Genomic DNA, 25,349 nt, shown 5'->3' with positions numbered 1-25,349 from the left:
ATATATTAAATATATTAGCCTAAATTTAAATATGGCCTTCCTCCCAAGAAGCTGAGAAAAGTTTACATTTTGTTCTTAAAATATTTTTTTAAGTTAGCTAAATAATGAGTTAACTAATAAAGATTCATATTCTCATTGAACAGAGAGGGAATTATTAAAGGATTCATTTCTGGTTTCCCAAGTTGTGGTCTGAACTGAATAAAAATTTTTGAGACTTTTTCTAATAGATCACTTAACTAAAATCAAGCCAGCTGCTGAGAAAAGAAATCCTCAAATTCCTCTGGGCCATTTACCATGGACCAACACCTTGACACACACAATTTTAGAAGATCCACACACAAAAAAGTCCAATCCAGTAACTGTGCAATGACTGTGTTTTATTTGTCTACTTAGATCAAGTTCCTGGCACAGTGTCTGGCACAAAGTAGGGTGTTCCATGTTTGTGGAACAGAGATCATTTACGGGTGACGTCTAGAATGTTGTGATTATACTGGCGATGCCCAGAGCTCTCTAAAATTCCCGGACCATCTTGCCCTTCAATATACTTTCATGCAGGACTCAAATGGCTGCATGCCGCGCTGTTGCTTTTTCCACCTTCCCATTTTTCTGCTATCTGACATACACTTTGGATCGGGTGTGCACAGCTTGGGTAAGATTATGTGCCTTGCCAAGATGGAGGCTCTGCCATAAATGGAAACAAAAGAGAAATCAAATCATAGGTTAAAAGAGTTTGGCAGCAATGACGTATTACCCTTTATTGCCTGTGCCTCTTTGCCACCTTCAGTCCTTGAAAATGACAGTCACTGGTGAATCACAGTGGCTGCAGGCGTTCTGCACAGCTTGGAGTTCTAGCAGAAAAGTGGGGAGACCTCTCTGAAGGATGATGTAAGAAGTGGAGGTCTGGGTGGCTTTTAATGGGACTGTTTGGTTACATTTAATAATTTGTCTATTTATTGGGGGGGGTCCCTTTAGCTAAAGCAGTATTTTGTTGATCAGAATGAACTTCCTAAATTTTTTTTTTATTGTTAACACTACATTTCTCCCTATAAAATTTTATAGGTATGCTTCTTTTTCCTTAGATTTGGATGTTTGACTAGCTAATAAGACAAAATGAGTAATAAAACTTTCAGGTAACAGCCAGCAACTCTTAAATTAACACTGTGTAGTTATAAAAATGAAACTCTTCCTAAGCGATCCTGTGCGATGATGGAATTTTCCTTCAGTGTCTGCACACACTCTTTTAGATAGCAATCCTCCCGTGTTATGCTCCCCCAAATAAAACTTACTTCTTTGTGTATCCCAGATATAGCTGTTCAGAACTTCTCCCAGCAGGTACAAAAAGTTCATTAAGATGGTTGTAGACCCAAAGAAGACAATTCTGGCTCCTGGGCCAATGTGTTCCAGAAAAGGGTACACCCACATCCCAGTTACATGATGCACCCAACATACCCTGCAATAGAATTGGAAAGGAGACAAAGACAGGAGTTCTTCTCATGTCAGATTTCAAAGCTCCTGCTATCACAAATATAGAACCCCCACTCCAACCATCCTTCAGCAATGCCAGTTACAAGTTTGCTTCTGACACCCAGGAACTACCAGAAACTTTGTTGTTGTTGTTTGTTTTCTTTTACTTTCTTTAGGATTCATTTATTTATTTGAGAGAGATAGAAAGAGTGTGGGCACAGTGTTCAGTGGGGAGGGATTGAGGGAGAGAGTCTCAAGCAGACTCTGCACTGAGCACAGAGTCCCATGCGGGGCTTGATCTCACGACCCTGGAATCACGACCTGAACAGAAATCAAGAGTCGGACACTTAACTGACTAAACTACCCAGATGCCCCTGTTTTCTTTTACTTTTTGTTCTAAAATAATTTTAGACTCACAGAAGAGTTGCAAATGTAGTACAGAGTTCCAGCAAGCCCTTTACCTAAGTGTCCCAGAATGTTAGCATCTTGAATAATGACAGTACAATTAGTAAGGTGCCATTAACATTGGTACAACAAGTGGACTGCAGACCGCAGACTTTATTCAGAATTCCCATTTCCCCATTAATGCCCCTTTTCTGGTTCAGGATCCAACAGGGTCTTTGGTAGTCACATCTCCTTAGTCTCCTCCAATCAGGCAGTTCTTTGGCTTCTCCTTCTTTTTCCTGACACTTGATGGGCTCTGATCAGCTATTTGAAAGTGTTGTTTTTCTCAATACTGTTATACAATCTTAATTTCTTCCTTACATATGGAAACAATATAGCATCAGGCAAGCACACTGTAATTAAATCTAGGTGAGTATGTGCCATAGGGCCTTCCAACCAGATAACAGTGTGTACTCAGCAGTGTACTCAGTACAGAGGGCAGCCTGTACCTGCTGATGGAACCTCACCAATAACTGGCTAACCACCATCTGAATCTTTGGATCCTTTATTTGTCCCTCCACCTCCACATTTCACAAATACAATGGAATATTACTCAGCCTTCAGGAAGGATGAGAAACAAGACAGAGGATCATAGGGGAAGGCAGGGAAAAATGAAACAAGATGAAACCAGAGAGAGGGACAAATCATAAGAGACTCTTAATCTCAGGAAACAAACTGAAGGTTGCTGGAGGGGAGGGGGGTGGGAGGATGGGGTGGCTGGGCGATGGACACTGGGGAAGGTATGTGCTATGGTGAGTGAATTATGTAATTGGGTAAGTGTGAATTGTGTTAAGACTGATGAATCACAGACCTGTACCCCTGAAACAAATAATACATTATATGTTAATTAAAAAAAAGAAAGGATGAATACCTACCATTTACATTGATGTGGATGGAACTAGAGGGTTTTATGCTGAGCGAAATAAGTCAATCAGAGAAAGGCAATTATCATGTGGTTTCACTCATATGTGGAATACAAGAAATAGCACAGAGGATCATAGGGGAAGGGAGGAGAAAACTAAATGGGAAGAAATCAGGGAGGGAGACAAACCAAGAGGGACTCTTGATTCTGGAAAACAAACTAAAGATTGCAGAATAGGAAGTGGGTGGGGGATGGGGTAACTGGGTGATGGACATTAAGGAGGGCATGTGATGTAATGAGCACTGGGTGTTACATATAACTGATGAATCACTGAACTCTACATCAGAAACTAACGATATACTGTATATTGGCTAATTGAATTTAAATAAAAAATACTTGCTTTTAATTATTCTATTGTGTTCAAGAGATATTTTAGGCTCTCCACTGTTCTCAGAAAATTCGTTAGAATATTTGCTCCGTTGGTTGGTCCTGACACAACTTCTAAGAACAATTTTCAAGAATATTCTTGGGCTCACCACTTTATCAATTCTTCTCAATGTGGAAGACTGATGAAAATACAAATAACATTACTGCATGGGGAACAAAGATGACTTTTTATACTTATGTGTTTTGGGTTCATCTTCCTGGTAATTCATGGCTTCAATTTTTATTAAGGAGACCTACATATTTACCTAATCAAAGCAGGAAACCTGGGGATCTTTCCCTAGAGCTTGCAGTCTCAGTGAGGGTGATATCATTCCTGCTCAAGGAGGTGAAAATTTGTTCTGAAGACTTCTTCAGAAATCTTACTCTTCTTATGTGTTAAGCACAGATGCATACATACAAAAAACATAAACAGATACACAGTATACATGTGGTCTTAAAATTTCACAGGCCCAGCAATTTCACACCTGGTTATACATCCAAAATAATTGAAGACAGTAACACAAACAGACGTTTGTATACTGATGTTCATAGCAGCATTATTCACAATAACTAAAAGATGGAAACAACCCAAGTGTCCACTTAGAATCAATGGATACACAAAATTGGAATGGAATATTATTCAGCCATGAAGAGGAATGCAATTTTGATATATGCTACAACAGGATGGACCTTGAAAACATTGTACTAAGTGAAATAAGCCAGACACAGAAAGACAAATATTGTATGATTCCACCTAATGAGATACTAGAACAGGCAAATTCATAGACAGGAAAGTCTAATAGAGGTTACCAGGGGCTGGGAGGAGTGGGGAATAGGGAGTTAAGGTATAATGAGCACCGAGTTTATGTCGGGAATAAGGAAAATGTTTTGGATAAAGATAGTGGTTATGGTTATATAACACTGTGAATGTATTTCATGACATTAAGTTGTAAAATTATAAATGGTTAAAATAATAAAAATGTTATGTATTTCTTACCACAATAAGGCATTTTTGTAGGTTGGATATTAGGAGGAAAAATACCTAAAAAGTTTCCTTGGTGGGGGGCTTAGTAATGAAAGAAAGTGGAGAAATGCTGTCTTAGTGGGAAGAGATGGTCATTATGTCCATCTGGGTCAGCTTGAATAACTGTCCAAACTAAAAGCCTTTTACCAAAAGAGGAAGGAGAACTAGTCAAGATTTTTCCTTCTTAAAAGGCTGAAGGATTTGTGAGAATCAGCAGAAATTAAATTGTTAGAACTACCCTGTGGGATTCTGATGCATCATATTCTGTTTGTCTATAAATTAGAGGCAGTTTTAGCTTCCTAATCTTTTCTTCACTGGTATAAAGAGTACTGTGTGCTCATCAAGTGATTTATTAATTTCCACTGAGATAATAGGCAATTCTCCAAAAATGTAACACCGAAAAGCTACAATTGATTTTGCAAATCAACTTATAAAATTATAATCTGACTCACTGTAAAACTGTTTCCTCAATTAGGCAAATTAGGAGCCATTTGAATTATGAATGCTAATTGTTTTTTTTCTATCTGTTCCTGTCTTTCTATTTGTTTCTGGTAGAATGAAACTGTCACTAGCAGCTTTTGGTAAGGTGTCTAATGCAGGCCTCTGCTCCTCTGATGTTGTTTGTGATGCACTGTTAGTTTGTATGCAGCCATCTCAAACTATTGACCAGATATAACAACCACAACCGCATCCCCTTTATCTAAAGATGACTCCTAAATTTATATCTCCAGTCTTGACCTCTTCCTGATCTCCAAAGTTCTATACCCTGGTGCAAACTGCACATCTCCCATGGGAGGATGCATCTCCAACCCAACACTTCCATGATGACATCATCATCCTTGTATCCTAATTCCTGCATGACTGCCCCCAACCCCACCCATGCATCTCCCACATCCTTCCCTTCTCACATCAATGGTTGCTGCATTACTGCAGTAGTAGCTTGGAACAGAATATGTGGAGTCATCTTTGACTTTTCCTTTCTCACAACTCACATCCAACCCACCCTTAAATCCCATTGGCTCTATTTTCCAAATATACCCAAGACATCTATCTGTCATTGCCATCACTACTATCTGGGTTCAAGCCTTCACCACCTCTCACTAGAACTCCTGCAAGAGCTTCCTGTGGCTTTGCATTTACATTTGCTATAGTCTAGTCAATAGGCTATTCTCATTAGAGCAGTCAGATTGATCTGGTCTAAATGGAAATCAGGATGTGCCACTATTTTGCTCAGAACTTCTGCTTCCCCTCTTGTTAGAGTAAGAGCCAGAGACCCCCAGTGGTTCTTCAAGGCCCTACATAGGCTTGCTGGGCACTCTACTTACTTTTCTTCTCCTCTTCTTTTCTTGCTCACCCACTCCAGCCACATTGACTCCTTGGCCTTCCTTAAGAACACTGAGCACTCTATATTTGTTCCCGTGTCTGGAACATTACTCCTTATCCCGATCTCCCCTATAGTATTCCCAGCGTTTCCTTGTGTCCTTCTGGATTTTGCTTTAAGGACACCTTCTCAATTAGGTCTTCCCAGGCCACTGCATCTAAAAGTTGCTACCTTTATCCTGAAACTTCCTATTCTCCATCCCTTTATTTTTCTCCCCAGCCAGTTAATATACTGTATTTATTTTTACTGATCTGTTTATTGTCTGTCCAACAAGCATAACAGATTTTTTATCTGTTAGGTTTATCACTAGATTCTGTGGCTCTTGGAGCAATATCTGGCACACAGATTGTGCTCAATAATTGTTGAACTAATAACTGAATAAAGAAATATAAAAAACAACAGCATTTGTTTATTAAGCCTTTACTATATGACAGGCACTTTGCCAACAACTTAAAAAAAAAAGTCTCAACCCTACTCTCCTCCCCAATCCCTATGTTCTTTTTTAAAGATTTCTTTTCAGTGTTCCAGAATTCATCGTTTATGCACCACACCCAGTGCTCCATGCAATACGTGGTCTCCATAATACCCATAACCAGGCTCACCTCCACCCCTTTCCCCTCCAAAACCATCAGTTTGTTTCTCAGAGTTCACAGTCTCTCCTGGTTCATCTCCCTCTCCAAATTCCCCCAACTTACTTCTCCTCTTCATCTTCCAATGTCTTCCGTGTTATTCCTTATGCTCCACAAGTAAGTGAAACCATATGATAATTGACTCTCTCTGCTTGACTTCACTCAGCATAATCTCTTCAAGTCCCTTCCATGTTGATACAAAAGTTGGGTATTCCTCCTTTCTGATGGAGCCATAATACTCCATAGTATATATGGGCCATATTTTCTTTATCCTGTGCTCTTTTCTGTAGAGAAAATATTCTCAGTTTTGTAGGCCATATGCTCTCTGTCACAACTCTCAACTTTGCTATTTAGTGCAAAAGTAGCTATAGATAAAAGAGTGTGGTTGTGTTCCAATAAAACAGTGGAAATGTAAAATTCTCAGGGCAGGGTGGTGGATAGCTACTCTGAGTACGGTGTTTTACTAGCATATGTAATCCCCTTCACTATTCAGCAACCCTATGAAGTATGATTATCCCTATTTCACAGATAAGGAGCTGAGACTGAACTAAAGAACTTGTCTAAAAATTGGCAAAGCTGGAAAAGCAATGCACAACTGATTTCTTTTCTGCTGTATGGTCTTGCTTCCCTAAGCAAGGAATTTAACAGAATCTCCAAAAATGGAGTGAAGTTTTTTTTTTTTTTTCTTTAGTTTTCTTGACTATATCTCAGATATAGAAGTCCTGTTATGTATGTGGGTTTCACTGGATTGGTGTGAATGATGCACCCACTTGTCCTAACAAGTTGTGCTTTTACCATTTGTTTCCTTGATACAATCAGGGCTCAATTCCCTGCACAAAAATGACTCATAGCCTTGCTCATATATCTGTGGAGAGTTCCCAGTTCTTGGTTGACTTCCATGTCTATCTTGTTAATGCCTTTCTGTCTTAGTGCCCGAATAGCTTATTCTTAAAGTAATGACACCAATTTTAATTTTAGCCTAAAAAATGGATAATTATGTGGTGTGTGTGTATGTGTGTGTGTGCACGCATACACAAAAATATGCAGATATTTTAGTATCATATGACTTCTAGGATTGTCTATTATTAAATATACCTCCATTTTAATTCAGTTGAATGTGCAATTTAAAAATAATATTTATTAATGCCTCCTATCTAATTACTACATAACACAGATTTAAAAAAAATACTTTATTTATCTATTTGTCAGAGAGAGAGAGAGAGAGAGAGCACAAGAAGGGAGAGGTGCAGACAGAGGGAGAGGCAGATGCATGATTCCCACTGAGTAGGGAGCCCAATGTAGGACTCGACTCCAGGATCCTGAAATCATGGACCTAAACTGAGGCAGACACTTAACCGACTGAGCCACCCAGGTGTCTCTTGACACAGATATCTTTTATTAAAGCACAACCAAAAAGTTTCCATCAACTTCATAAATACTGTTCTGTATGTCTTCTCTTCAAAGGCAAACTTCTCCAGGGAATCTGTACTCATTGACTCTATATCTATACTTTGCAATCATTCCTCCCACAACAGTCTGGCTTCTAGTCTTGATACTCCACCAAAACAAAGCAGCTCTTTGACGTCAATTTCTCCTGGTTTTCTTCCTACCACTTTGGTCACTCTTTTTGGTTCTCTTTTTAAGTTCACCCTCCACCACCCACCACTAAACATTGGATTTCCTTAGGGTTTGGTTTTTAAGCTTTCTTCTCATATTGTACATTCTCGGATAATGAGTTCATTTATGTTCACTGCTTCATGTCTAAAACCTATACATGGAAATTTCACAAATCTATGTCTTAGTCCAGACCTCTCCTTTGTTTCAGAGAAGTTTATAAAACAGTGCTCAATACACCTTAAACATACCTCAAAATCCATATATGTACAGCCAAAGTCATGCTCTTCTCCCTCAAACCTGGTCCTCCTCTGATATTCCTTATCCCTGTGAATGGTATTACTAGTCATTCAGTTTTGCAGCTCAAATCTGGGAGTCATCTTTACTACTTTTCTCTCTTGCATCACATATATTTAATCTATTATCTTGTTCTGTCAAGGTTATCTCACACACCTCTCCAATGTTTTTTTCCCCCCATCTCCATCACCTTAATTTGTGTTATGATCATCTCTGTTTGGAGTAATGTAATAGTTTCTAGTTGTCCTGACATCTACTATTGTCTCCTTCTGATTCATCCTTGCAATTGCCAGAATAATCTTTTCAAACCAGAAATCTAAACACATTATATCCCTGCTTCAAACATGTCAATGGCCTCTCATTCCTTTTTTGTTAAAGACCTAATTTTTTTAAAGTGACCCTGAGATCACAACCCTGAAATTAAGATAAAGAGTCTGGATATTTAACCACTAAGCCACCCAGGTGCCCCAAAGACCTACATTTTTAACAAAGTCTAGAGTGTTCATCATAGACTGGCATCTATCTGTTTCATACTCCCTCTCATACCTGGCTCTTACTCTGACTTTCATTTGGTTCCTTGATTTTACCATATTTCTTCCTGCCATGTAGATTTTTACATGTTCCTCTTTCTGCCTATGCTTTTAGCTCTCTATCCCTTAGACTCCTTAGACTCATTAGGTTATATTTCTCCTTTATATCTTAGCTCAACTATTATAACTTACCAGTCATCACTTAGGAAAATTTTCCCTGATCTACTAGGTTAGGTCAGATTTTCATAAACTCCTTATGGAGTCATGAATCTATTTTATAAGCTCTTCTTTTATTAGCACTTAAATTTGAATTATATCTTTATTGGAATATGTTTCTTCCCATCTAGAGTACTAGAGTATCTAAATTTTTTGAGGTGAGGGACTGTTTTTACTTCTCCTTTAAAAAACTTTTTTTTTTTTTTAAGAGAGAGAGAGGGCAAGGAGGGGCAGAGGGAGAGAGAGAATCTTAAGCAGACTCCATGCTCAGTGTGACCCTGACACGGGGCTTGATCTCACACCCTGAGATTGCAACCTGAGCCAAAATCAAGAGCCAGATGCTTAGCCAACTTTAACCAACTGAGCCATCCAGATGCCCTTATTTTTACTTCACATTGTGTCATCAGCATTTAGTCCATCTGCCATCTAGTAGAAGAATGAATGAATGAATGAATGAATGAATGAATGAATGAGTAGCATTTAAGCTGTATTAGGAAGGATAAGTAAGAGTTAGGTGAACAAAAATGGGAGGCAAGAACTTTCTAGCCAGATGGAATAACATGTTAAAAGACCTGAAAACAAGGGAGAGCTCCCAGATATACAAGAAGAAAACATTTTTGTTGAGATCAATGGAGAGAGGGTATGAGGGAGCAAACAGACACCAAACTGTAGGTGGGTTTTTAAGCCATAGTAAGGATTATAGACTGTATTCTTCTGTGGACAACAGAAAGTCTTTGAAAGGTTTAAAATAAAAGTGAAACAGATCAGTTGACCTGGAAACCCATTATATCAGAGTTGGTGGTAGCCAAGATTGGAATGATAGCACTGGGACTGAAAATTAGTGGGTAGATTTAAGAAATATTTAGACCGGCATCTATCAAATTGTGGGTCATAAACAGTAGCATGCTGGAGATGGTCAAGAGAGCTGATTGTTGGATCTTTAGGATGTTTACAAGCTCTTCAGTTGGTAGCTTAACTTCACCCAGTAGAAAATATCAGAAAACTTTACATAAAATGATGACAAAAATTGTTTTATGAAACTTGTGTTTCACTTGTGGTGTGTGTGTGTGTGTGTGTGTGTGTGTGCATGCACATGCATGCTGGCATGATGCAATAGATGTCTCTTTCACTGAAGGTAAAATACATTTAAAAGAAACTGATTTAGAAAATAGAATTAAGAGAACTTGGTGATTGACTGGATTTAGGCAGTGAGGGAACTGAGATGAGTTAAGATTGAATCATAGATTCCTGGCTTGATTAACTGGGTGGAGAGTGCTGCCATTTCCTGAGATAGGGAAAACCTTAAGGGAGCCCGTTTGAGAGGATGATGAGTTCAGTTTGGACATGTTGAGTTTGAAGTGTCTGTAAGTGATCCAAGGGGAGATTTCCTGAAGGCAACTACATGGGTTTGGACTGTAGAGAAAGAACTGATGTAGCAATACAGATATAGGATTCCTTGGCCAAAATATGGTGGTTGGAGCCATCAGAACAAATTGAGATCACCCAGGTAGAGTGTAAGAGCTGAGAGGTCCATGAGAGAGACCTAGAAAAGATCTAAGGGTTAGTTTGAGGAGAATGAAGAAGCTAAGAAGCAGACCAAAATAAATAAATAAATAGAAATGAGCTAGTGACAAGAAAGGAAGACAGAGAAGTATAGTGTTGTAGGCAGGGGATAAGTGGGAAAAGAATAGACTAGACAACATCTAGTAGCATAGTATATTTGAGAATTGAGAATATTAGAAAACTAAATTCCCTCCTACAAAGTAGAAGCAAGAAAATTTTCAGATTCTAAGTGGTATGTGTCTCCTTCAAATCTCTTTTGGATTTTGACAGGGTATACATGATAAATAGTGAGTAAAGAAAAATTGCCCTTGTTAAGCTTAGTAGTTCTTACGCCACCTAGCCAAATTTCATCCCATCACATACATCATGAGTTGTGCTGATCACTGGAGCCCTTGAGGAGATGTAGGGAGGAAGACATATCATCTTCCCTTTTCTGCCTCTGTCACCCTTATTTATCCTGGATAGACATACATACTTACCTATCTTATCACTGATGATCTTTCAATTCTTAAGATGAGTTTATTTAAAAGGCTTTAAAAATTGCTTTGTTATTCACATTTAGTTAAGGAGCTAGGATATTCAACAGCTGGGCTACTACTCATAAGACGCATAGGATGCAGACTCATGCAATAACAGCTAATGGCTAATGTCACTGAATTCTCAGTGACAGGCACTGCACTGAAAGTTCTACATGAGAGACTCTTTGGGAAAGGTCTTATATTATTACCATTTTGCAGATAAGGACACTGAAGCCCTGAGAGGTTCAGTAAGTGAAGAAGCAGGGATACACACCTCAGCAGTCTGGGTCTCAGCCTATGGTCTGGCCTCCTTCAGAGCTCTGAAGAATAGAAAGCGATGGATAGGAACAGGGTTCTGGACAGATTTTAATGTGCTCAGAATAAAAAAGTGATCCAAGTATGGAATCTCTGTGTAGAATTTTTGTTTTTCCCCACTGACTATAAAAGTTATGGAAAATGTGTGAGATATAGAAATATTGCAAAATGTAAGATCAATCAGTTTTGGTGAAGTTTTAACACGAGAGTGAGTCTCTTATAAATTAACTCAAGGGTCAGATTTTGCAACTTCCTGAGAGGGAAGGAAAACCACTGCAAGGATAAAATAATAAACACTTCCTTCAGAAAAGGCATTGACTTAGGTCTTAAGAAAGAGTCACATCGTATGTGGATTTAGCCTACTGAAATTTACTACACTGCTTGGCAGGCAGAGAGCATGTACTCCAAGGTGGGGCAAGATAAGGGATGTGCATTGATCAGCTTCCTGACCAGTGGGTCTCTATATGTCTTCCATGGTATTTCCAACCTGATGCTTTTGAAAGACTTGCCAAGGCCAGTTTTAACTTTTGGTTCAAAATGCTGACTTTAGACGTGGCCCTCTTTTTAGATCTAATAATCTCAATTTAGGGCAATATAAAGGCACCTTGGACCATCTCCTGACTATTGATTGCAATCAATAGTCTGATTATAGATTGCAATCAATCTAGGAGATTGGTTCTTGCTACACTTTTGAGAATCTAGAATTCTGTTGGAGTTTTCTGGAGGTTGCGTACTCATTCATTTATTCAACAAACTCTTCTTGAATCCTTTCTGTGTGCCAGTTGGAATAAGCAGCAGTAAGGATGCGATGGTGTGCCATTGAGGAGATCATGGTGGAGAAGGCTGCCAAGATTCCCACTGTAATGGCCGCAGGCCCCAGGAATATGACAAAAGATATCTGCGTAGGTGGGAACAGGGCTCTGGAAACAGGTCTCAAAAAGTTTTCTATGGTGATGTGTACAGTAATGCTAGAGAATTAGTGCATCAATTCATAGGCAAATACCACATGGAGGGATCCCATTTGAAGCAGTGCTAAAATATCCTCTAGCTCAGTTATAGGGATAATTTTAGAAGTTACAGATAAAATTACATAACTCTTCATTTACTGTGGATTTAATAGAGTATTCTTCAAAATAATCTTAGGATATAATCATAATATACAATTTATCGTGTCTTTCTAATTTTCTCATTGGAGTTAACCCAAATTGACATCAGTTGGAGGTATCTAGACATGAGGCCAGCTTTATGTATGTACACCTAATGCAGTCGCATGTGGTCTCTGACTCAGAAGGACCCTACATTTGACCTAATACTCTGCTTCCTTACCTTAAAATTCCTAATCATTTTTTAATCAGGGGCTCCAAATTTTTATTTTGCACTGTGCTCCACAAATTATGGAGCTGGTGCTATCGGGTAGCTTTACCATTTATACTTTGGATCATCTTACAGGTTATCCACATAGTAATTCGGTCACCCTGAATATTATTTAACTTTAGAAGCCTCAAGTTTCTCTCTGCTAAAGGAGTATAAAGAATACTGCCTATCTTAGAGATCGACTCAGAAGATAACATAAAGTTATTAGCAGAGTCAACTTAGGTTAGATAAAAAAAAAAAAAACAAGCAAACAAAACAAACAAAATCTTCCCACTGCTTCCCCATATGCAGAAATACATATTTTTTTCTCTACTCATATACACAAAGATATTTTCAAGGTTACAAGTCCCTCCGCCCATCCCTGGGGAAAAAGACAAATTGTGCATGCCTCCCAGAATGAATTCCTGTAATGAGATAATGAAGAAATGTGTTTTCTTCCTGATTCTAAATCACAAATATCAGAGTAATTTATCCACACAGGCAGGCCAATAGTCTACTTCAGAATATTTTCTCCCAACACATTTCCTGGCACATATCTAAAAAGTGGTTTCAAATGATTTGCTTCTTTTGAATCCTGCTTTCTATAGCCTACCTGATCTTATGGTGATATTTCCCCCAGAGAGCTCGATTCGAATTTCCCTAGTAAAATTCATGACTGATTTTGCTTAACTTCAATCATTTGGACCTTCTTAAAGTATATGGATGCAAAACATCAGGTTGACACATTGAATGTTGTAGGAAACATATGTTCTTTCTAGAAAGAGGTGGGGAATGTGGACAGCAAGGGATTCTCCTAACCCGAACAATCATCAGAGTTGGCTGTGGTAGTGGGAAATGCATGCGCTTAAACTGCTAGCTCTGGAAAGGGAAGAGGAGCACCTAAATCCCACATACGAAAATCACAATTATCCATATTTTGTAGAAATTATCTCTAGTGTCTCTCTAGTACATTTAGTGCTTCTCCTTCTAGTAGATTCTTATTTTTAGGACTGTAGTGTTCTCATTATCACTGCCATGATTATATCTTCCTTGATCCTGCCATCTTTAACTACCAACCTTTCTCTTTTTCTAATTGCCAATCTCCTTAAATAAATAGCAAATTTCTAGACATCTCTTGAGCTCTTGCTTTGTGCCAGTGTCCGGTCTCAAATTGCAGTGAGGCCATCTCTGTACTGTTTGTCGCATCTGTCCTCTTTGTGCTTCTTCCATAACTGTTAAATGTTTCTTTTTTTCATTCAATAAATATGAACAGTGTCTAGAATGTGTCAGGCACATAAATATCACAGTATGTAAAGTAGTAGTCCTGCCCTTGTGACAAGATTTCCAGTATGATTGAAATACAGACACTGTAGTACATTATGCCCTCGCTAGTGCAAGGGAAGGGTGGGGGTGTCAGTTATTATTTTTCCAAGCTGAGTAGTAGTGTTCATTTTTCAATTTCATTTTAATTTTTATCAAAATTATACCATCAGAATCTCTAGATAGTTTATATTAAAAGGCAAAAAGCCAATGCCATACCCAACTTAGTCTCCTTCAGATACCCTGTCCAGATTCCCCAGAGGAAGCCATATTCATCAATTTTAGTTGTTTCTTTAGATTTTATATTTCTTAAAAATTGCCATATAATGCCAATATTCTTGATTTGTCAACTTTATATAGTATCTTCTGATTCCTAACATGAAAGATATGGGTTCAGCCACCTCACAACCCTTCCCCTCTTTTTTTATCTTTTATCCATAAATTTTTTGATATTATATTTTGGTAGGCTAAATCAGTCCTTTGTATTTCCTTTTCTCATGTTTTTGTTATTGTATCCAAAAACTTTACCAAACCCAAATTCCTTGTTTTCTTCTGGAAGTTTATATAACACTGAACTTGACAGTTTGGGTTATGATGCATTTTGAGTTAATTTTTGTGAAAGGTATAAGGTTTGTATCCAGATTGACTGTTTTTATCATATGGACTTTCAATTGTTCCAGTACCATTTTTAAAAATTTATCCTTTATTCATTGAATTGCCTTTGCTCCTTTGTCAAATATCAGTAGACTATTTTTATGAATCAATTTCTAGGCTCTCTATTCTGTTCTAATTATATCTATTCTTTTGCCAGGACCACATTGTCTTGAGTACTGTAGCTTTATAGTAAGTCTTAATAGTAGTATCAGTTCTCCCATTTTTTCTTTTCTTCAACACTGAGTTGTCTATTCTATGTCCTTTGCCTTTTAACATAAACTTTAGAATTGGTTTGTCAAGATCCACGAAATAACTTGCTGGGATTTTGATTGGACTTGTTGAATCTATAGATCAAGCTGATAAAAATTAGCATTTTAACAATATTGGGTTTCTTAATCCATGAATATAGATAGATTCACTGTCCACTTACCTCTTATTTCTTTCATCAGAGTTTTATAGTTTTTGCATATAGATCTTGTACATGTTTGTTAGATTTATATCTAAGTATTTTATTTTTTTTTGCGCTATTGTAAATTTTATTGTTTTCAATTCAGATACTCCCTGTAAATTGCTCGTATATAAAAAAATCAATTCCTTTTTGTATATGAACCTTGTATCCAGTGACTAATTAGTTCCAGGAGGTTTGGTTTTTGTTTTGTTTTGTTTTGTTTTCTGGTTTTTTTTTTTTTTTGGTTAATTCTCTGGAATTGTCTTCATAGATAATCATGTGATCTGTGAATAAAGACAGCTTTATTCTTTCCTTTTAATTTGTATAAAAATTTTACTTTCCTTTCTTGTCTTATTGCAGTGGTTAGAACGTTCCATATGATATTGAATAGAAATGGTGAGAGAAGACATCCTTGCCTTGTTCTCAGTCTTAAGGATAAAATATCCAATTTTTTTTTTTTTTTTTTTTTTTTTTTTTTTTACCATTAAGTATGATGTTAGCTGTAGTTTTTCAAATAGTTGTTCTTTACCAATTTGAGGAAGTTCTTCCCTACTCATACTTTGCTGAATTTTCTTTTCTTTTCTTTTTAAGATTTTATTTATTTATTTGAGAAAGAGAGAACATGCGTGAGAGTAGAGAGGGGGCCAAGGGAGAGGGAGAAGCAGCCTCCCTGCTGAGCAGGGAGCCTGATGCAGGGCTCAATCCCAGAACCCTGGGATCTTGACCTGAGCCAAAGGTAGACATTTAATCCACTGAGCCACCAAAGAACCCCAAGTCTTCTTCTTTTTCAAAAAAATCACAAATGGGGGGCGCCTGGGTAGCTCAGTGGGTTAAAGCCTCTGTCTTCAGCTCAGGTCATGATCCCAGAGTCCTGGGATCAAGCCCGGCATCGGGCTCTCTGCTCAGCAGGGAGCCTGCTTCCTCCTCTCTCTGACTGCCTCTCTGCCTACTTGTGATCTGTCTGTCAAATAAATAAAATTTTTAAAAAAAATCATGAATGGGTGTTGGACTTTGTCAAATTACTTCTCTGCATCTATTAATATGGTCATATAATTTTTCTTCTTCAGCCTATTGATGGGATGATTATACTAATTGAAGTTTGAATGTTGACTGGCTTTGCGTACCTTGAAAACATTCCACTTGGTCTTGGTCGATAAGTTTTTTTAAAAGATTTTATTCTTTTATTTAATAGAAGGAACAGGGAGAGAGGGAACACAAGCAGGGGTAGTGGGAGAGGGAGAAGCAGGCTTCCCACTGAGCAGGGAGCCCGATGCAGAGCTCTATCCCAGGACCCTGGGATCATGACCTGAGCTGAAGGCAGACACTTAACAACTGAGCCACCCAGGCACCCCGATAATTTTTTAAATACATTGTTGGATTGGATATGCTAATTTTAAGGGGGGCTGTTACTTTATATCTCATTTTCTTTTTTTTTTTTTTGAAATTTTTATTCAAGTTTTTTATTCAAGTTTTATTCAAGTTTCAGGGATAGAATTTAGTGATTCATCAGTTACATATAATACTCAGTGCTCATTACATCAAGTGCCCTCTTTAATGCCCATTACCCAATTATGACACCCCCCCACCCACCTCCCTTCCAGCAACCATACTTGTTTCCTATAGTTAAGAGTGTCTTATGGTTTTCCTCCCTCTTTGTTTTTTCTTATGTTATTTTTCCTTTCCTTCCCCTATATTCATCATTTTGTTTCTTAAATTCCACATATGAGTGAAATCATATGGTATTTGTCTTTCTCTGACTGACTTATTTCACTAAGCATTCTACCTTCTAGTTCCATCCATGTCATTACAAATGGCAAGAATTCATTCTTTTTGATAGATGAGTAATAGTCCAGTCAGTGTGTGTGTGTGTGTGTACACACACACATGCATATACATACTACATCTTCTTTTTTTTTTTTTAATTTTTTTAATTCTATTTATTTTATTTGACAGAGAGAGAGATCACAAGTAGGCAGAGAGGCAGGCAGAGACAGAGGGGGAAGCAGGCTCCCTGCTGAGCAGAAAGCCTGATGCGGGGCTCGATCCCAGGACCCTGAGATCATGACCTGAGCTGAAGGCAGCAGCTTAATCCACTGAGCCACCCAGGCGCTCCCATACTACATCTTCTTTATTCATTCAACTGTCAATGAACATCTGGGCTCGTTCCATAGTTTGGTTATTGTGGACATTGTTGCTGTATACATTGGGGAGCATGTGCCAATTTGAAGTGCTATTTTGGTATCCTTTGGATAAATATCTAGCAGTATAATTGCTGGGTTGTAGGGTAGTTCTATTTTTAACTTTTTGCAAATCTCCACACTGTTTTCCAGAGTGGCTGCACCTCTTTGCATTCACACCAACAGTATAAGAGAGTTCTTTGCCCACATCCTCACCAACATCTGTTGTTTCTTGAGTTGTTAATGTTTAGGCATTCTGACTGGTGTGAGGTGGTATCTCATTCTAGTTTTGATTTGTATTTCCCTAGTGCTGAATGATGTTGGGCATTTTTTCATGTGTCTGTTATCCATGTGCTTGTCTTCTTTGGGGAAATGTCTGTTCATGTCTTATGCCCATTTTAAAAAATTTATTTATTTATTTATTTATTTGACAGAGATCACAAGTAGGCAGAGAGGCAGGCAGAGAGGGAAGGGGGAAGCAGGCTCCCTGCTGAGCAGAGAGCCCGATGTGGGGATGGATCCCAGGACCCTGAGATCATGACCTGAGCCGAAGACAGAGACTTTAACCCACTGAGCCACCCAGGCGGCCCCTTCTGCCCCTTTCTTGAGTGGAGTATTTTTGTTTTTTGGGTATTGAGTTTGACCAGTTCTTTATAGATCTGGGTACTAGCCCTTTATCTGATGTCATTTGCAAATACCTTCTCCCATTCTGTAGGTTGCCTTTTAGTTTTGTTGATTGTTTCCTTTGCTGTGCAAAAGTTTTCATTTTGATGAAATACCAACAGTTCACTTTTACTTTTGTTTCTTTTGCCTCTGGAGATGTGTCTAGCAAGAAGTTGTTGCAGCTGCAGCCAGAGGTTGCTGCCTTTGTTCTCGAGAACTCCTTTGTTCTCACATTTAGGTCTTTCATCCATTTTGAGTCTATTTTTGTTTATGGTTTAAGAAAGTGGTCCAGTTTCATTTGTCTGCATGTGGCTGTATGATTTTTCCCAACACCATTTGTTTAAGAAACTTTTTTTGTTTGGATATTCTTTCCTGCTTTGTCAAAGATTGGTTGGCCAGAGAGTTGAGTGTCTGTTTCTGGGTTCTCTGTTCTGTCCCATTGATCTATGGATCTATCTTTTTGTGCCAGTACCATACTGTTTTTTTTTTCCAAGATTTTATTTATTTATTTGACAGAGAGAGAGTTCAAAAGTAGACAGAGAGGCAGGCAGAGAGAGAGGGGGAAGCAGGCTCCCCACTGAACAGGGAGCCCCATGCAGGACTCAATCCCAGGACCCTGAGATCATGACCTGAGCTGAAGGCAGAAGCTTAAAACACTGAACCACCCAGGTGCCCCCAGTACCATACTGTCTTGGTGATTACAGCTTTGAGATACAGCTTGAAGTCTGGAATTGTGATCCCTTCAGCTTTGGTTTTCCTTTTCAACATTCTTTTGGTATTCAGGGTCTTTAGTGGTTCCTCACGAATTTTAGAATTGTTTGTTCCAGCTTTGTGCAAAATGCTGATGGTATTTTGATAGGTTACATGGAATGTGTAGATTGCTTTAGGTGGCATACACATTTTAACGACCCTTGTTCTTCCAACCCATGGACATGGAATATTTTTTCATTTCTTTGTGTCTTCCTCAATTTCTTTCACAAGAGTTCTATAGTTCTCAGAATATGGATCTTTTACCTCTTTGGTTAGGTTTATTCCTAGGTATCTTATGGTTTTTGGTGCAACTGTAAATAGGATTGATTCCCTGATTTCTCTTTCTGCTACTTCATTGTTAGTGTACAGAAATGCAACAGACTTCTGTGCATTGATTTTATATCCTGCCACTTTGCTGAATTCCTATATGAGTTCCAGCAATTTTTTTTTTTTTTTTTGTGGACTCTTGGGTTTTCTACAGAGTATCATGTTTTCTGTGAAGAATGGAAGTTCGATTTCTCCTTTGACAATTTGAATGCTTTTTATCTCTTTTTATTGTCTGATTGCTAAGGTTAGGACTTGCAGTAATTATGTTGAATAACAGTGGTGAGAGTGGACAACCCCATCGTGTTCCCAACCTTATGAGAAAAGCTCTCAGTTTTTTTCCCCTTGAAGATGGTATTTGCTGTGAGTCTTTCATATATGGCTTTTATGACATTAAGGTGTATTCCCTTTATTCTTACATGTTGGAGGGTTTTTGTCAAGAAAGATGCTGTATTATGTCAAATGCTTTTGAGAAGATCATATGGTTCTTATCCTTCTTTTATTAATGTGTTGTATCAGTTGATTGATTTGTGGATGTTGAACCACCCCTGCAGCCCAGGAATAAATCCCATGTTGTGGTGAATAATCCTTTTAAAGTACTATTGGCTCCTATTAGCTAGCAACTTGGTGAGATTTTTGCTTCCAGGTTTATTAGGTGTATTGGTCAGTAATTCTCTTTTTTGGGATATTTGTCTGGTTTTAGGACCAAACCCCAAATGTTTTTGCTGACCTCATAGAATGAGTTTAGAAGTTTACTTTCCATTTCTTTCTTTCCTTCTTTTTTTTTTTTTTTTTTTTTTTTTTTTGAACAGTTTCAGAAGAATAGGTATTAATTCTTCTTTAAAGGTTTGGTAGGATTCTCCTGGGAAGACGTTTATCTGACCTTGGATTCTTGTTTGTTATGAAATTTTTGATTACTGATTCTATTTCTTTGCTTGTTATGGGTCTATTCAGGTTTTCTATTTCTTTCTGTTACAGCTTTGGTAGTTTATATGTTTCAAGGGATTTTTCTGTTTCTTCCACATTGCCTAATGTGTTGGCATTTAATCATCCATAATATTCTCTTATAATTATTTGTATTTCTGTGGTGTTGGTTGTGATCTCTCCTCTTTCATTCATCATTTTATTTATTTGGGTCCTTTCTCTTATCTTTTGATAAGTATGACTAGGGGTTGATCAATTTTATTAATCCTTTCAAAGAACCAGATCCTAGTGATCTTCCATTTTTTAATTAACTTCTATAACATTGATTTTTTTTAAATAAACATAAAATGTATTTTTATCCCCAGGGGTACAGTTCTGCGAATCGCCAGTTTTACACATTTCACAGCACTCATCATAGCACATACCCTCCCCAATGTCCATATCCCTACCACACTCTCTCGTCCCCTCTCCCCCCAGCAACTCTCACTCTTTTTTTTTGAGATTGAATCTCTTATGGTTTGTCTCCTTCCCAATCCCACCTTCTTTCATTTTTTCTTTTCCTATGCCCCAAACCTCCCACATTGCATCTCTACTTCCTCATATCAGGGAGATCATATAATAGTTGTCTTTCTTCGATTGACTTATTTCACTAAGCATAATACCCTCTAGTTCCATACATGTTGCAAATGGCAAGATTTCATTTATTTTGATGACTGCATAATATTCCATTGTATATATATGCCACCTCTTCTTTATCCATTCATCTGTTGATGGACATCTAGGTTCTTTCCATAGTTTGGCTATCATGGAAATTGCTGCTATAAACATTCAGGTGCGCATGCCCCTTCGGAGCACCACGTTTGTATCTTTAGGATATATACCCAGTAGTGCAATCGCTGGGTCATAGGGTAGCTCTATTTTCAGTTTTTGAGGAACCTCTACACTGTTTTCCAGAGTGGTTGCACTAGCTTGCATTCCCACCAGCAGTGTAGGAGAGTTCCTCTCTCTCCGCATCCTTGCCTGCATCTGTCATTTCTTAACTTGTTAATTTTAGCCATTCTGACAGGCATTAGGTGGTATCTTGTTGTAGTTTTGATTTGTATTTCCCTGATGCCGAATGATGTGGAGCATTTTTTCATGTGTCTGTTGGCCATCTGGATGTCTTCTTTGCAGAAATGTCTGTTCATGTCCTCTGCCTATTTCTTGATTGGGTTGTTTGTTCTTTGGGTGTTGAGTTTGCTAAGCTCTTTATAGATTTTGGATACTAGCCATTTATCTGATGTGTTGTTTGCAAATATCCTTTCCCATTCCGTCAGTTTTCTTTTGGTTTTGTTGACTGTTTCCTTTGCTGTGCAAAAGCTTTTGATCTTGATGAAATCCCAATAGTTCATTTTTGCCCTTGCTTCCCTTGCCTTTGGCAATGTTCCTAGGAAGAAGTTGCTGCTGTTGAGGTCAAAGAAGTTGCTGCCTGTGTTCTCCTCAAGGATTTTGATGGATTCCATTCTCATATTGAGTTCCTTCATCCATTTTGAGTCTATTTTCGTGTGTGGTGTAAGGGAATAGTCCAATTTCATTTTTCTGCATGTGGCTGTCCAATTTTCCCAGCACCATTTATTGAAGAGGCTGTCTTTTTTTTCATTGGACATTCCTTCCTGCTTTGTCGAAGATTAGTTGACCATAGAGTTGAGGGTCTATTTCTGGGCTCTCTATTCTGTTCCATTGATCTTTGTGTCTGTTTTTGTGCCAGTACCATACTGTCTTGACTATGATAGCTTTGTAATAGAGCTTGAAGTCCGGAATTGTGATGCCACCAACTTTGGCTTTCTTTTTCAATATTCTTTTGGCTATTCGAGGTCTTTTCTGGTTCCCTATAAATTTTAGGATTTTTTGTTCTATTTCTTTGAAAAAAAAATGGATGGGATTTTGATAGGAATTGCCTTAAATGTGTAGATTGCTTCAGGTAGAATAGACATTTTCACAATATTTATTCTTCCAATCCAGGAGCATGGAACTTTTTTCCATTTCTTTGTGTCTTCCTCAATTTCTTTCATGAGTACTTTATAGTTTTCTGAATATAGATTCTGTGCCTCTTTGGTTAGGTTTATTCCTAGGTATCTTATGGTTTTGGTTGCAATTGTAAATGGGACTGACTCCTTAATTTCTCTTTCTTCTTCTGTCTTGTTTTTAGTGTAAAGAAATGCAACTGATTTCTGTGCACTGACTTTATATCCTGACACTATACTGAATTCCTGCACAAGTTCTAGCAGTTTTGGAGTGGAGCCTTTTGGGTTTTCCACATATAGTATCATATCATCTGCAAAGAGTGATAGTTTGACTTCTTCTTTGCCGATTTGGATGCCTTTAATTTCTTTTTGTTGTCTGATTGCTGAGGCTAGGACTTCTAGTACTATGTTGAACAGCAGTTGTGACATCCTTGCAGTGTTCCTGACCTTAGCGGAAAAGCTTTCAGTTTTTCTCCATTGAGAACATTTGCAGTGGGTTTTTCACAGATGGCTTTGATAATATTGAGTTGTGTGCCCTCTATCCCTATACTTTGAAGAATTTAAATCAGGAAGGGCTGCTGCACTTTTTCAAATGCTTTTTCAGCATCTATTGAGAGTATCATATGGTTCTTATTCTTTCTTTTATTAATGTATTGTATCACATTGATTGATTTGCGGATGTTGAACCAAACTTGCAGCCCTGGAATAAATCCCACTTGGTCGTGGTGAATAATGCTTTTAATGTACTGTTGGATCCTATTGGCCAGTGTTTTGGTGAGAATTTTCGCATCTGTGTTCATCAAGGATATTGGTTTGTAATTCTCTTTTTTGATGGGATCCTTGCCTGGTTTTGGGATCAAGGTGATGCTGGCCTCATAAAATGAGGTTGGAAGTTTTCCTTCCATTTCTATTTTTTGGAACAGTTTCAGGAGGACAGGAATTAATTCTTCTTTAAATGTTTGGTAGAATTTCCCTGGGAAGCTGTCTGGCCCTGGACTTTGTTTGTTTGGAGATTTTTGATGACTGTTTCAATCTCCTTACTGGTTATGGGTCTGTTCGGATTTTCTATTTCTTCCTGGTTGAGTTGAGGTAGTTTATATTTCTCTAGAAATGTATCCATTTCTTACAGATTGTCAAATATGTTGGCTAGAGGTGCTCATAGTATGTTCTTGTAATTGTTTGTATTTCTTTGGTGTTGGTTGTGATCTCTCCTCTTTCATTTATGATTTTATTTATTTGGGTCCTTTCTCTTTTCTTTTTTAAGTTTGGCCAGGGGTTTGTCAATCTTATTAATTCTTTCAAAGAATCAGCTCCTAGTTTCGTTGATTTGTTCTATTTTTTTTTTTTTTTTTGGTTTCTATTTCATTGATTTCTGCTCTGATCTTTATAATTTATTTTCTCCTGCTGGGTTTAGGCTTTCTTTGTTGTTCTTTCTCCAGCTCCTTTAGGTGTAGGGTTAGGTTGTGTATTTGAGACCTTTCTTGTTTCTTGAGAAAGGCTTGTACCACTACATATTTTCCTTTCAGGACTGCCTTTGCTGTGTCCCACAGATTTTGAACCGTTGTATTTTCATTATCATTTGTTTCCATGAATTTTTTCAATTCTTTAATTTCCTGGTTGACCCATTCATTTTTCAGAAGGATGATGTTTAGTGTCCATGTATTTGGGTTCTTTCCAAATTTCCTCTTGTGATTGAGTTCTAGCTTCAGAGCATTGTGATCTGAAAATATGCAGGGAATGATCCTAATCTTTTGATACCAGTTGAGACCTGATTTATGTCCCAGGATGTGGTCTATTCTGGAGAATGTTCCATGTGCAGTAGAGAAGAATGTGTATTCTGTTATTTTGGGATGGAATGTTCTGAATATATCTGTGATGTCCATCTGGTTCAATGTGTCATTTAAGGCCTTTATTTCCTTGTTGACCTTTTGCTTAGATGATCTGTCCATTTCAGTGAGGGGAGTGTTAAAGTCTCCTACTATTATTGTATTTTTGTCGATGTATTTTTTTGATTTTGTTATTAATTGGTTTATATAGTTGTTTGCTCCCATGTTAGGGGCATAGATATTTAAAATTGTTAGGTCTTCTTGTTGGACAGACCCTTTGAGTATGATATATGTCCTTTCTCATCACTTATTATAGTCTTTGGCTTAAAATCTAATTGATCTGTTAAGGACTGCCACCCCAGCTTTCTTCTGATGTCCATTATCATGGTACATTGTTTTCTACCCCTCACTTTAAATCTGGAGGTGTCTTCGGGTCTAAAATGAGTTTCTTGTAGGTAGCATATTGATGGGTTTTGTTTTTTTTATCTATTCTGATATCCTGTGTCTTTGATTGGTGGCTTTTAGGCCATTAACATTCAGCGTAACTATTGAGAGATATGAATTTAGTGCCATTGAATTGCCTGTAAGGTGACTGTTACTGTATATTGTCTCTGTTTCTTTCCGATCTACTACTTTTAGGGTCTCTCTTTGCTTAGAGGACCCCTTCCAATATTTCTTGTAGAGCTGGTTTGGTGTTTGAAAATTCTTTCAGTTTTTGTTTGTCTTGGAAGCTTTTTATCTCTCCTTCTATTTTCAGTGATAGCCTAGCTGGATGTAGTATTCTTGGCTGCATGTTTTTCTCGTTTAGTGCTCTGAATATATCATGCCAGTTCTTTGTGGCCTGCCAGGTCTCTGTGGATAAGTCTGCTGCCAATCTAATGTTTTTACCCTTGTATGTTACAGACTTCTTTTCCCGGGCTGCTTTCAGGATTTTCTCTTTGTCGCTAAGACTTGTAAATTTTACTATCAGGTGACAGGGTGTGGACCTATTTTATTGATTTTGAGGGGCGTTCTTTGCATCTCCTGGATTTTGATGTTTGTTCCCTTTGCCACATCAGGGAAATTCTCTACAAGAATTCTCTCCAATATACCTTCTGCTCCCCTCTCTCTTTCTTCTTCTTCTGGAATCCCAATTATTCTAATGTTGTGTCATCTTATGGTGTCACTTATCTCTTGAATTCTCCTCATGGTCCAGTATTTGTGTGTATCTCTTTTGCTCAGCTTCTTTATTCTCTGTCAGTTGGTCTTCTATGTCCCTAATCCTTTCTTCTGCCTCATTTATCCTAGTAGTGAGAGCTTCCATTTTTTTTGCACCTCATTAATAGATTTTTTGATTTCAACTTGGTTAGATTTTAGTTCTTTTATTTCTTCAGAAAGGGCTTTTATCTCTCCTGAGAGGGTTTCTCTAATATCTTCCATGCGTTTTCGAGCCTGGCTAGAAACTTGATAATAGTCATTCTGAACTCTAGATCTGTCATATTAGCAATGTCTGTATTGATTAGGTCCCCAGCCTTTGGTACTGCCTCTTGTTCTTTTTATTTTTTTTGTGGTGAGGTTTTATGCCTTGTCATTTTGTCCAGATCAGATTTGCTTTCTCCTCCTCTGGAATTCCGCTGTTCTCCTT

The 25,349-nt window shown here is 37.9% G+C and overlaps 1 protein-coding gene across 7 annotated transcripts in view; it reads right to left on the bottom strand.

Moving 5' to 3' along the window:
* The window catches only part of AIG1 (androgen induced 1), a 271,080-nt gene that overhangs the window by 5,507 nt on the left and 240,224 nt on the right, over positions 1–25,349 (bottom strand). For 2 of the 7 annotated variants that reach the window (XM_059400856.1, XM_059400853.1), the window contains one exon: positions 1,287–1,450. The exons of 1 other annotated variant lie outside the window; for it this stretch is intronic. In XM_059400856.1, the coding sequence (XP_059256839.1) occupies positions 1,287–1,450 (164 nt within the window). Of the gene's footprint in view, positions 1–367; positions 682–1,286; positions 1,451–8,095; positions 8,172–25,349 lie in introns of those variants that run through there. 4 more of the 7 variants (XM_059400851.1, XM_059400852.1, XM_059400854.1 and 1 more) reach the window with 4 other exon arrangements.

Source organism: Mustela nigripes, chromosome 5 (genome assembly GCF_022355385.1).
Source record: "Mustela nigripes isolate SB6536 chromosome 5, MUSNIG.SB6536, whole genome shotgun sequence".
In the NCBI taxonomy this organism is placed as follows: domain Eukaryota; kingdom Metazoa; phylum Chordata; class Mammalia; order Carnivora; family Mustelidae; genus Mustela; species Mustela nigripes.
The sequence above is the reverse complement of the archived record's forward strand: the minus strand, read 5'-3'. Positions and strand labels throughout refer to the sequence as shown.